We start from the raw sequence: 11,836 nt of genomic DNA on the forward strand, positions 1-11,836 counted from the left end.
TGAAGGAAACTGTTTCCAACCTAGAATTCTATTATTTGCACATTCATAAGTAAATGGTCTGTATCTCATGCCTTTGTTGGTTTTCTGTGAGCTGTAGTTTCTGGGAAGTGAGCAGCTCTCATTCCTGTAACTCTTGTAATCCAGTTATTCATGTGCCTCCTTCATGAGGATTCAGTACAGCTGAAGTGCTGTTATCCCTCTTATAGGAACTCTAACTCGGTGTAAAGCCCCAAAGGTCTGTTACTCATTTTTATTTTATATTGTACTATATTTTATTTACAGTGTTGGGTTTGTTTCAGGTGTATAGCAAAGTGATACAGTCATATATATATATATATATATATATATATATATGAATTAACAAAAGCAGTTCCTGTCTTTTGATGGGGTGCTCATGGTTTATAACATAAATGGCGTTATTTTGAGAGAGGGATAACTTAGGTATGGCATTGGGTTTTTTTTTCTTTTTGCAGCTTGAGGCAGTTGTAAAATAATGTAGCTTTTTACAACTGTGTATTCTATAGTGTTTTTTCATTTGGTGAAATTTTAACTGTTAATGTTTTTGGCATTGTGCTTTGTACCATTTATTAAATAAAAATTTAAAAAAATAGAATTCTATTAATACACACAGCCAAACTATGATCTAACTATGAGTCCAGAATAAAGACAATTTCAGACATGCAATTCAAAATACAGATATTCCATGCATTGTTCTTCAGAAAGTTAGGAGAGGATTTACTACACCAAGACAAATAAATTAGTCAAAAGAGAGAAAGGTATGAAATTCATGAAACAGAGTATCCAGCACAAAAGAGAAAAAGGAATCCCCAAGGTGATGTTAAAGAGAGATTTCAAGTTGTAGGGAAGGACCAGAGATCAATTCATCAAAATTAGAGAAATTCAGGATTCAAGAGAGAATTTTTTAAGAAATAAAACTGATAGAATACCTAAGACATTGGAACTTACTGAAGAGAGATTTGCTTAACCAGAGGAGAACTTGGGGATATATTAATGATAAGTATGTAGAGGAGCCTAGTGGGGCTACTGTTCATGGCACGTCAAAGAGTCAGACATGACTGAACAAACCCACGCACACACATGTAGAAAGTTAAGGGAAAAAAAACACATTAATTCTGATGAAGATAAAAAGTTGTGCTGGAAAAGCTAACCAGACTTCTGTCTTCTTCAGCACAGTTGGTTAACCTTGCACTAAAGATAATTTAAAATGCTGAATGAAATATAATTATCTTCCTTCTTAAAGCATGGATAAAGCCAACATACAGTAAAGAATTAACAGGCCAAAACCTAAATTAAGTCAGAAACCTAGAGAGGTATTCAAAACCCTGTAGTCACATTTGCTTGGAGGGCATTTGCCAAATTTGAAGAATTAAGCTTTGTTTTTTTAATGGATGTTTTGAACTCCTGGTAAGGCTACAGTCCACGGGGTTGCAAAGAGTTGGACACGGCTAAGCCACTTCACTTCACTTCATAGGTGATATACAGAATTATGTAAGTTACAGGTGTACGGTGTATTGACTCATGATTTTTAAAGGTTATACTCCACTTATTCAGCTAGGTTCAGTTCAGTCGCTCAGTCGTGTCCGACTCTTTGCGACCCCATGAATCACAGCACACCAGGCCTCCCTGTCCATCACCAACTCCCAGAGTTCACTCAAACTCCACTTATAGTTATTATAAAATATTGGTCATCTTCCCTGTGCTGTACAATATATCCCTGTAGCTTATTTTATGCCCAACAGTTTGTACTTCTTAATCCACTACTCTCTATTGCCTCTCCTCCCTTCTCTCTCTGCACAGGTAATCACTAGCTTTTTTCTCTATATTTGTGAGTTTGCTTTTTTTTGTTGCTATATTCTCTAGCTTATTGTATTTTCCAGATCTGATATATGTGATATTATACAGTATTTGTCTTTCTTTGTCTGACATTTTACTTAGCATGATATCCTCCAAGTCCATCCATGTTGCTGCAAATGACAGATTTTCATTATTTTTTTATAGCCAAGGAGTATTCCATTGTATGTATATACATATTGCTGGAACATATTGTAGCTCTATTTTTAGTTTTTTGAGAAACCATACTGTTTTCCACAGGGATTGCACCAATTTACATTCCCACCAACAATGTGCAGATGTGAGCTTTGCTCTCTAGAGAGGAAAGACGATCCATCAGGGGTGGAGAGTTTGAGGAAAGATTCTAGTGCTGGTGGACCTGCCCCCAGCTCCGCAGCTCCAGAGACCTGCAAGGAAGGTACCCTTATACCAAACAAAGATGGAGAATGTGTGATTAAAGTAGGACTTTAAAAAATTTTACAGAACAATTGCACAACATTAAAAAAATTTTTTTTAATTCAAGCTGTAAATTTAGATTTACATAGTCCCGAGGAGGAGAAAATAATGCTGTAGGCACTTAGCTGAAGTAAATGCAAATTCACTCTGGAAAAATGTCCCCTTCATCCCAGGCCCCAAAGAACTCCTACAGATCATTTTCCTAGGGAAGTTAGTGACTTGTAATGAAAAATAACTAAACCCAAAAGGGGATAAGACACTGTGAATGAGAACCAGAAGAAACAACAATAGAAACTGAGCTTCAAAGACTTCAGATATTAAAATTATCTGACATAGATTATAAAATAATCATGCCTACTATACTTAAAGAAATACAAGAGAAACTTGAAAATATATCAGAAAACAGGAAGCTATAAAAATAATAATTTAAAGTAGAAATTCTAGAAATAAAATTATAATGTTTTAAGCTAAAAACTGAATAAAGTAACTAAGTAGTTTAAAAAGCAATTATTTCTAGGAAGAATTCTAGCTAATAAGAGCAGAAGGAATTATATATGGTCATCATTTTACAATCCTAATGAAATGATCTAGGCAATAGTCATCAATGACTATCAGAAATATTAAGCAAGAGGCTTATACATGAATCAAACTGACACCGTGTGCATACACTGATAAAACTTAACACTACGAAAAGAGGAGAATCCAGATAGTATGTGCTTCCTGATGGGATACAATAGGAAGCACAGAGCATTTTCCACAAAGGACTCTTGCCAAAAAAAAACACAAGACTATAAATACAATACTGGTTTTACAGGAAATATTAGAAACAGGACAATATGTTGAACACCATCAGAGTGTAATCAAGAATAAAACAGGGATCAATGCTCCAGTTTCTTCAACAAATACATTGTAAGGAAAAAGGAGGGGGAAAAATTGTTATAGTTTAAAAGAGGTTTGAGAAACCTATCTGTCAAATGCAACATATAACTCTTGTTTGGATCTTAAATCAAACTATTATAAAAAGACTTTCATGAGTCAGTTACGGAGATTCAGACCCTGACTAGCTATTATATGCTAATTAAGATACCATTGTTAATTTTGCTGATTTAATAATGGCATTATGGTTATGTTGAAAAGATAGTTCTTATTTCTTTGGGATTGCATACTCCAGTATTCACCAGTGAAAGAGTGTAATGACTGCCATTTGCCTGAAAATAGTGGGAGTCTAGGAGAAGTGGTGGGAGCATAGATGAAACAAAATTGATCATATTTTTAGTTGAAGCAGCATGATAGTACATAGAGATTCATTACACTTAACTTTGTATTTGAAAATTTTTCATTTAAATTTTCTTTTTAAAATCTCAAAGAGCAGTTTAAACTTAGATGAAGATACAGTTAGTGAGGCAGAAAATACATTGGAAGATGTTACCCGGAATGAAGCACAGAACAACAGAGGGACAAATATGAAACAGAAAATAAGATGTATAAAGAGTAAAGTGAGAAAACTGATTAAAGTTCAGGAAAGAATGAAGCAAAGATAATGGTTTAGCATATTCTAGAACTAATGAAAGGTACAAAATCCACTGATTCAAGATGCCCCCGACTAAAATTTTAAAGCAGAATGGAAGAAAAGAAGTCTGTTCATAGGTATATCACTATGAAACTGAGTGACACTGAAGAAAAACAGCAGATACTAAAAGCACCCAGGGTGTGGGTTCCACATTCTTCAGAGCTCAGAAAGTCCTGTGCATTTCGCTACATGTACATTTTACCACAATAAAAGTAGTTAAAAGCAGCCAGAGGAACTTCCCTGGTGGTCCAGTGGTTAAGAATCTCCCTGCCAATGCAGTGGACACGGTTTCCAGCCCTGGTCCTGGAAGATCCCACATGCTGCGGAGCAACTAAGCTTGTGCACCACAACTGCTGAGCCCATGCACCCTAGAGTCTGTGCTCCGCAACAAGAGAACCCACAGCAATAGGAAGAATACACACCACACACCACAGCGAAGAGCAGCCCAACTCCCCGCCAGCTGGAGAAAGCCCAGGCAAGCACCGAGGACCCAGTGCAGCCAAAAAACAATTTTTTTTCAAAGCAGCCAGAAAACCAGATTATCTTCAAAGGAGTAGCTGTCAAACTGAGAACTGACTTCTTGAGTGACAGCAATGGAAGCCAGAAGACAATAGATGATATCTTCAATGTGATGAAACAAAAAAGCTCCACTGGTAATTTTACTGAAAATATCTTTCAATAATGAGGGCAAAATACAAATATTTTCCAGACCAAACAAAAACAACTCCCCCAGGAGGGTTTGCAACCAGAAGACTGTCACTAAGGAAAGTCTAAAAGATATACTTCAGAGGAAAGCCAGGGATACTAAACAAAAGGTCTGAGGTATAGGAAGGAATGAAGTGGAAAAATAGGTAAAACTCCTACGTGACTACTGACAGTTGAAAAAACCAATGCTAATGTCTTCTAGGGTTTAACTCTTAAGAGGGAGGAATTAAAACACACCAAAGCAATAACATACATTGGGAACTTGATGAACCAAATTAAAAATTTCAAGGTTTCTTGTATTATCTGCAGGAGAGTGTGCTGATTATCGAATATGTCTTTCCACTTCAAATTCACCCTTCTATATACCACTGTGGTTCTGGGGCTTGTATTTTGAAAACTACATTTTTTTCCCTTGTAAACAGACTCTATTTTTTACAGCAATTTCAGGTTCACAGAAAAATTGAGTATCAAGTACTGAGAGCTCCCATATATCCCCTGTCTTCACACACACAGAGTCTCCCCTGCTATCAACGTCCCACACAAGAGTGACCCATCCCTTATAATCAATGAGCCTGCAATGACACATCATCGAAGCTCACAGATTACACTAGGGTTCATTCACTCTCGGTGCTATAGTGATACATTCTATGAGGGTTTTTTCTTTTTTTCTTTTGGCTATATTTGATGTGCACCCATCTCACCAAGAAGCCCTGGCTGCACTAAGTGCACAGGAAGGGCCTCTCACCCATGTCAGTGGGTACTTGGCCAGTGTGGAAGGCCAGCAAAGGTGTGGCTGCAAGTCAGCCCAAGTGTGAACCTGCCATGTTGGCCAATAGCGCTGGCACCTTGCTGGAGACCTCCTTGTGGTCCACGGGGCTCTTGAGTGTCACCACAGCATACTCGTCACCCTCATCCTCCTCCCTCTTCACTGGCAGTACCATCTCGTCTTGTATCTCTTTCTCCTCCTCCTTTCCCCACACTCTTCAATCTGCCATTCACCAGGCATCTTGGTGTCCGTCAAGGTTTCCGCTCCTGTGATTGGCTGGGAGGTCTCTACTGTGGCCAAGTGCTTCCGCTCCTCCTGAAACCAGCTGCCTGAGCTCCCTACCCAGCCTGGGCCTCTGGATCCCAGGCATGCATGCCCAGTCACTTAGGTTGTGTCTGACTCTTTGCAATCCCAGGGTCCATAGCCCACTAGGCTCCTCTGTCCAGGCAAAAATACTGGAGTGAGTTGCCATGTCCTCCTCTAAGGGATCTTCCCTACCTGGGTATCGAACCCCTGTCTCCTGCATCTCCTGCATTGTGGGTGGATTCTTTACCACTGAGCCACCAGGGAAGCCCTTGTTTCCCTTGAGTTTTAACAAATGTTGTAATGATATCTACAATTAATGGTAACATCAGAATAGATTCACTGCCCTAAAGATGCTCTGTGACCTGTTTATTCATCCCTTCTCCACTAACTCCTGCAAACACTGATCGTTTTGTTTCCATAGCTTTACCTTTTCCACAGTGTCATATAGTTGGAATCATACAGTCTGTAGCCTTTTCAGATTGGCTTCTTTCATCTAGTAATAAGCACTTAAGTTTCCTCCATGTCTCTTCATGGCTTAGATAGCTTTTTTTTTACTGCTCAATAATATTCTATTGTCTGAATGTACCCCAGTTTATTTATCCATTCTGTTACTTAAGGACATCTTTGCCCTTCATCCAGGTATTCAGTTCAGTTCAGTTCAGTCGCTCAGTCGTGTCTGACTCTCCGCGACCCCATGAATCACAGCACGCCAGGCCTCCCTGTCCATCACCAACTCCCGGAGTTCACTCAAACTCATGTCCACAGAGTCGGTGATGCCATCCAGCCATCTAATTCTCTGTCGTAAAGCCACTATTACATTTGTGTGCAAGTTTTTGTGTGCATGTAAGTTTCTGATTCATCTGCATAAATACCAAGGCCCACGTTGCTAGATTGTATGCTAAGAGTATGTTTAGCTTTGATAGAATCTACCAAACTGTCTTTTGAAGAGGCTGTGCCATTTTGTATTCCCTCCAGCCATGAATGAGAGTTTCTTCTGACCCACATTGCTGTTTGGTATTGTCAGGGTTCTAGATTTTGGCCATTCTAATAGGTGTGTGCTACAGTTCAGTTGCTCAGTCATGTCCAACTCTTTGTGACCCCATGGACTGCAGCATGCCAGGTCTCCCTGTCCATCGCCAACTCCCAGAGTTTACTCAGACTCATGTCCATTGAGTCGGTGATGCCATTCAACCATCTCATCCTCTATCGTCCCCTTCTCCTCCTGCCTTCAATCTTTCCCAGCATTAGGGTCTTTTTCAAATGAGTCAGTTCTTTGCATCAGGTGGCCAAAGTACTGGAGTTTCAGCTTCAGGATCAGTCCTTCCAATGAATATTCAGGACTGATTTCCTTTAGGATAGACTGGTTGGATCTCTCAAGAGTCTCCTCCAACACAACAGTTTAAAAGAATCAATTCTTTGGTGCTCAGCTTTCTTTATAGTCCAACTTTCACATCCACACATGACTCCTGGAGAAAATATAGCTTTGACTAGACAGACCTTTGTTGGCAAAGTAATGTCTCTGCTTTTTAATATGCTGTCTAGGTTGGTCATAGCTTTTCTTCCAAGGAGCAAGCGTCTTTTAATTTCATGGCCGCAGTCACCATCTGCAGTGATTTTGGAGCCCAAGAAAATAGTCTCTCACTGTTTCCATTGTTTCCCCATCTATTTCCCATGAAGTGATGGGACCAGATGCCATAATCTTAGTTTTCTGAATGTTGAGTTTTAAGCCAACTTTTTCACTCTCCTCTTTCACTTTCATCAAGAGGCTCTTTAGTTCTTCTTTGCTTTCTGCCATAAGGGTGGTCATCTGCATATGTGAGGTTATTGATATTTCGCCCGGCAATCTTGATTCCAACTTGTGCTTCCTCCAGCCCAGCGTTTCTCATGATGTACTCTGCATATAAGTTAAATAAGCAGGGTGACAACATACAGCCTTGACGTACTCCTTTTCCTATTTGGAACCAGTCTGTTGTTCCGTGTCCAGTTCTAACTGTTGACTCCTGACCTGCATACAGGTTTCTCAGGAGGCAGGTCAGGTGGTCTGGTATTCCCATCTCTTGAAGAATTTTCCAGTTTGTTGTGATCCACACAGAATGTGCTAGTGCTATCTTACTGTTGTTTTCACTTATAGTTCCCTAGTGACATAGGATGTGGAACATTTTTTCATATGCTTATTTACCATCTGTATATCTTCTTTGGTGAGGTTTCTGTTCAGGTGTTTTTTCCTATTTTTAATTGGCTTATTTGTTTTCTTACTGTTGAAATTGAGAGTTTCACTGTATATTTTAGATAACATTACTTTATCAGATATGTCTTTTGAAAAATTTTCTCCCAGTCTGTGGCTTGCTTCTCATTCTCTTGACAGCATATTTCACAGAGCAGAAAATTTTAATTTTAAGGAAGTTCAGCTTGTAATTTCTTTCACAGATGGTGTCTTTGGTGTTGTATCTAAAATGTTATTGCCATACCCAAGATCATTTAGATTTCCGCTAATTTTTTAGAAGTTTTATAATTTTGCATTTGCGAACCATTTGAATTAATATTTGTGAAAGGTGTCAGGTCTGTGTCTAGATTCTCTCTCCCTCTCTCGGTGTACAGATGTCCAGTTGTTCCAGCACCATTTGTGGAAAGACTGAAATCTCTCCATCATACTGCCTTTACTTCTTTCTCTCTCTCTTTTTGGCCATGCCATGCTGCTTCTGGGACCTAAATTCTCCCATGAGGAATTGAACTCAAGCCTTCAGCAGTGAAAGCACAGAGTCCTAATCACTGGACCACCAGGAAATTCTCAGACTTCACTCCTTTCTCAAAGATCAGTTGACTATATTTATGTAGGTCTATCTTTGATATTTTTATTCTGCTTCATTGATTTGTCTCTTCTTTCATCAATACCACTATTTTTGATTACTATAGCTTTATAGGCAATGGCAAGCCACTCCAGTACTCTTGCCTAGAAAATCCCATGGATGGAGGAGCCTGGTAGGCTGCAGTCCTTGGGGTCGCTAAGGGTCGGACACGACTGAGCAACTTCACTTTCACTTTTCACTTTCACACATTGGAGAAGGAAATGGCAACCCACTCCAGTGTTCTTGCCTGGAGAATCCTAGGGACGGGGGAGCCTGGTGGGCTTCCGTCTATGGGGTCACACAGAGTCGGACACGACTGAAGTGACTTAGCAGCAGCAGCAGCAGCAGCAGCTTTATAGGAAGTCATGAAGTCAAGCAGTGTCAATCTCCAATTTAGTTCTTTTCCTCTGATATTGTGTTGGCTATTCTGGGTCTTTTGCCATCTCCATATAAACTTTAGTTACCAGTTTGTCAATAACCACAAAATAACTTGCTGGTGTTTTGATTAGAATTGTGTTGAATCTATAGATCAAGTTGGGAAGACCTGACATCTTGACAATATTGAGGCCTTTTATCCATGAACATGAATACTCTCCATTTATTTAATTTTTCATTGATTCCCTTCATCAGAATTTTAGTTTTCCTCATAAAGATACAATACACATTTTGTTAAATTTATACCTAATTATTTCACTTGGAGGAATGCTAAAGTAAATGATATTGTGAGTTTAATTTCAAATTTCCCTTGTTCATTACTGGTATACAAAGTTTTAAAAGATTTTTTTATTGTGTTGAAATATACATAACAGAAAATGTTCCATCATAGCCATTTTTAAGTGTACAGTTCTGTGGTATAAAGTACATTCACACTGTGCAGCCATCATCACCATCCATCTTATAAACACTTTTCATCTTGTAAAAGTGAAACTCTGTGGCTATTACACTGGAATCAAGGTTGCTGGGAGAAATATCAATAACCTCAGATATGCAGATGACACCACCCTTATGGCAGAAACCGAAGAGGAACTAAAGAGCCCCTTGATGAAAGTGAAAGAGAAGAGTGAAAAAGCTAGCTTAAAACGCAACATTCAAAACACAACGATCATGGCATCTGGTCCCATCACTCCATAGCAAATAGATGGGGAAGCAATGGAAACAGTGGGAGACTTTATTTTCTTGGGCTCCAAAATCACTGCAGATGGTGACTGCGGCCATGAAATTAAAAGACGCTTGCTCCTTGGAAGAAAAGCTATGACCAACCTAGATAGCATATTATAAAGCAGAGCCATCACTTTACCAACAAAGATCCATCTAGCCAAAGCTACGGTTTTCCCAGTAGTCAAGTATAGATGTGAGAGTTGGATCATAAAGAAAGCTTAGCACCGAAAAATTGATGCTTTTGAACTGTGGTGTTGGAGAAGACTCATGAGAGTCCCTTGGACTGCAAGGAGATCAAGCCAGTCAAATGTAAAGGAAATCAGTCCTGAATATTCATTGGAAGGACTAATGCTGAAGCTGAAGCTCTAATACTTTGGCCACCTGATGTGAAGAACTAATTAATTGGAAAAGACCCTGATGATGGGAAAGACTGAAGGTGGGAGGAGAAGGGGATGATAGAGGATGAGATGGTTGGATGGCATCACCAACTCAATGGACATGAGTCTGGACAAGCTCCAGGAGTTGGTGATAGACAGAGAAGCCTGGCGTGCTGCAGTCCATGGGGTCGCAGAGAGTTGGACACAACTGAGCTACTGAACTGAATTGAACTGATCCCCTACCCCAGCCCCTGGAAACCACCGTTATACTTTTTGTCTTTACCATTTCGACTACACTAAGTACCTCATAAAAGCAAAATCATATAGTATTTGTACTTTGGTGACTGACATTTCACTCAGTATAAAGGCCTCAAGTTTCATCTATGTGGAAGCATATTACAGAATAATAGTTCCTTGCATGTATATGCCACATTTTGCTTATCCAGTCTTGTCTTGATGAACACTTGAGTTGCTTACATATTTTAGCTATTGGGAATAATGCTGCTATGAACATGAGTGTACAAATATCTCTTTTTTGTTGGTCCAGTGGCTAACACTCTGCATTCCCAATGCAGGGGGCCTGGATTAAATCCCTTGTCAGCAAGCTGCATTCCACATGCTGCAACTGAGACTTCACATGCTGCAACTAAAGATCCTGCATGTGGTAATGAAGATCGAGGATTCTGTGTGTTACAACTAAGACCTGGCACAGCCAAATACATGAATAAAAATAAATATTAAAAAATCTCTTTGAGACTCTGCTTTTTTATTTTATTTTTTTTTATTTGAAATACAACTTTATTCTGATTCTAAACGAAAAGGAATGGGAATGACAGTAACAAACAAGATTCCACCTCTCATATTGTCATGTGACTATAGCAGTCTTATATTTGAAACTCAAGGAGGAAACAACTGTGTTCCAAAACACCTAAATATGCAGGTCCAAAAAATGAAGGTATTTTTTTTTAAACTGCCACATTCACTCCAAAGCCCATCCATCTCCTTCAGCATCCAAAGATTAAGCACATGTTCTGCTTAGCTATATAATAAAGTGGTAAACACACTGCACCACTGACATCACAGGACAGTTGCCTATAAAACTAGACTTCTGACGCTGGGCCCCAGCTTCACTTTCTCACAGGTCATCATCTTCATCCAGGAAAGCAATTGTCTGAGCAACCTCTAAATCGTGCTCGTACTGTGCTGCCAAGGCTGGGTCCATGACCACCTCTGGCGGGGCAAGAGCAGGCATGGCGACAAACTCCAAGTTAGGGTCTCCAATCAGTTTTCTAGCAAGCCAGAGGAAGGGCTTTTCAAAGTTGTAGTTACTTTTGGCAGAAATGTCATAGTACTGAAGATTCTTCTTTCGGTGGAAGACAATTGACTTTGCCTTAACCTTTCTGTCCTTAATATCCACTTTGTTGCCACACAACACAATTGGGATGTTCTCGCACACTCGTACCAGATCTCTATGCCAGTTAGGCACATTCTTGTAAGTAACTCTTGATGTTATGTCAAACATTATAATGGCACACTGAGCTTGTATATAATAACCATCTCTCAACCCACCAAATTTCTCCTGACCAACTGTATCCTCTGTTGGTATGGAACACAAGAGGATGGACCTCAACACCCAAGGTAGCTACACACTTCTCAAATTCACCAATCAGATGACGCTTCACGAACGTAGTTTTTCCAGTACCACCATCACCAACCAAAACAAGTTTGAACTGAACTTGGGGTTCTCCTTGGGCAGCCATCGCGATGTTACTTCCAGAAGCATCTCCGCACCCGTCTGACT

The 11,836-nt window shown here is 39.6% G+C and overlaps 1 protein-coding gene across 1 annotated transcript; it reads right to left on the bottom strand.

Annotated features, from left to right (window-relative positions):
- Positions 1–11,155: 11,155 nt before the first annotated feature.
- LOC129536325 (GTP-binding nuclear protein Ran-like) lies at positions 11,156–11,572 on the bottom strand. The gene has a single exon (XM_088836699.1). It carries the CDS (start codon positions 11,555–11,557, stop codon positions 11,171–11,173), a length of 387 nt encoding a protein of 128 aa, XP_088692825.1. The 5' UTR covers positions 11,558–11,572; the 3' UTR covers positions 11,156–11,170.
- Between the last annotated feature and the right edge of the window lie 264 nt (positions 11,573–11,836).

Source organism: Moschus berezovskii, chromosome 6 (assembly GCF_049115385.1).
Source record: "Moschus berezovskii isolate FMDL1 chromosome 6, NW_MosBer_1.0, whole genome shotgun sequence".
Classification (NCBI taxonomy): Eukaryota; Metazoa; Chordata; class Mammalia; order Artiodactyla; family Moschidae; genus Moschus; species Moschus berezovskii.

Coding starts and splice junctions, on each gene's coding strand:
- LOC129536325 (XM_088836699.1), bottom strand. CDS start 11,557: ATGTTTGACATAACATCAAGAGTTACTTACAAGAATGTGCCTAACTGG.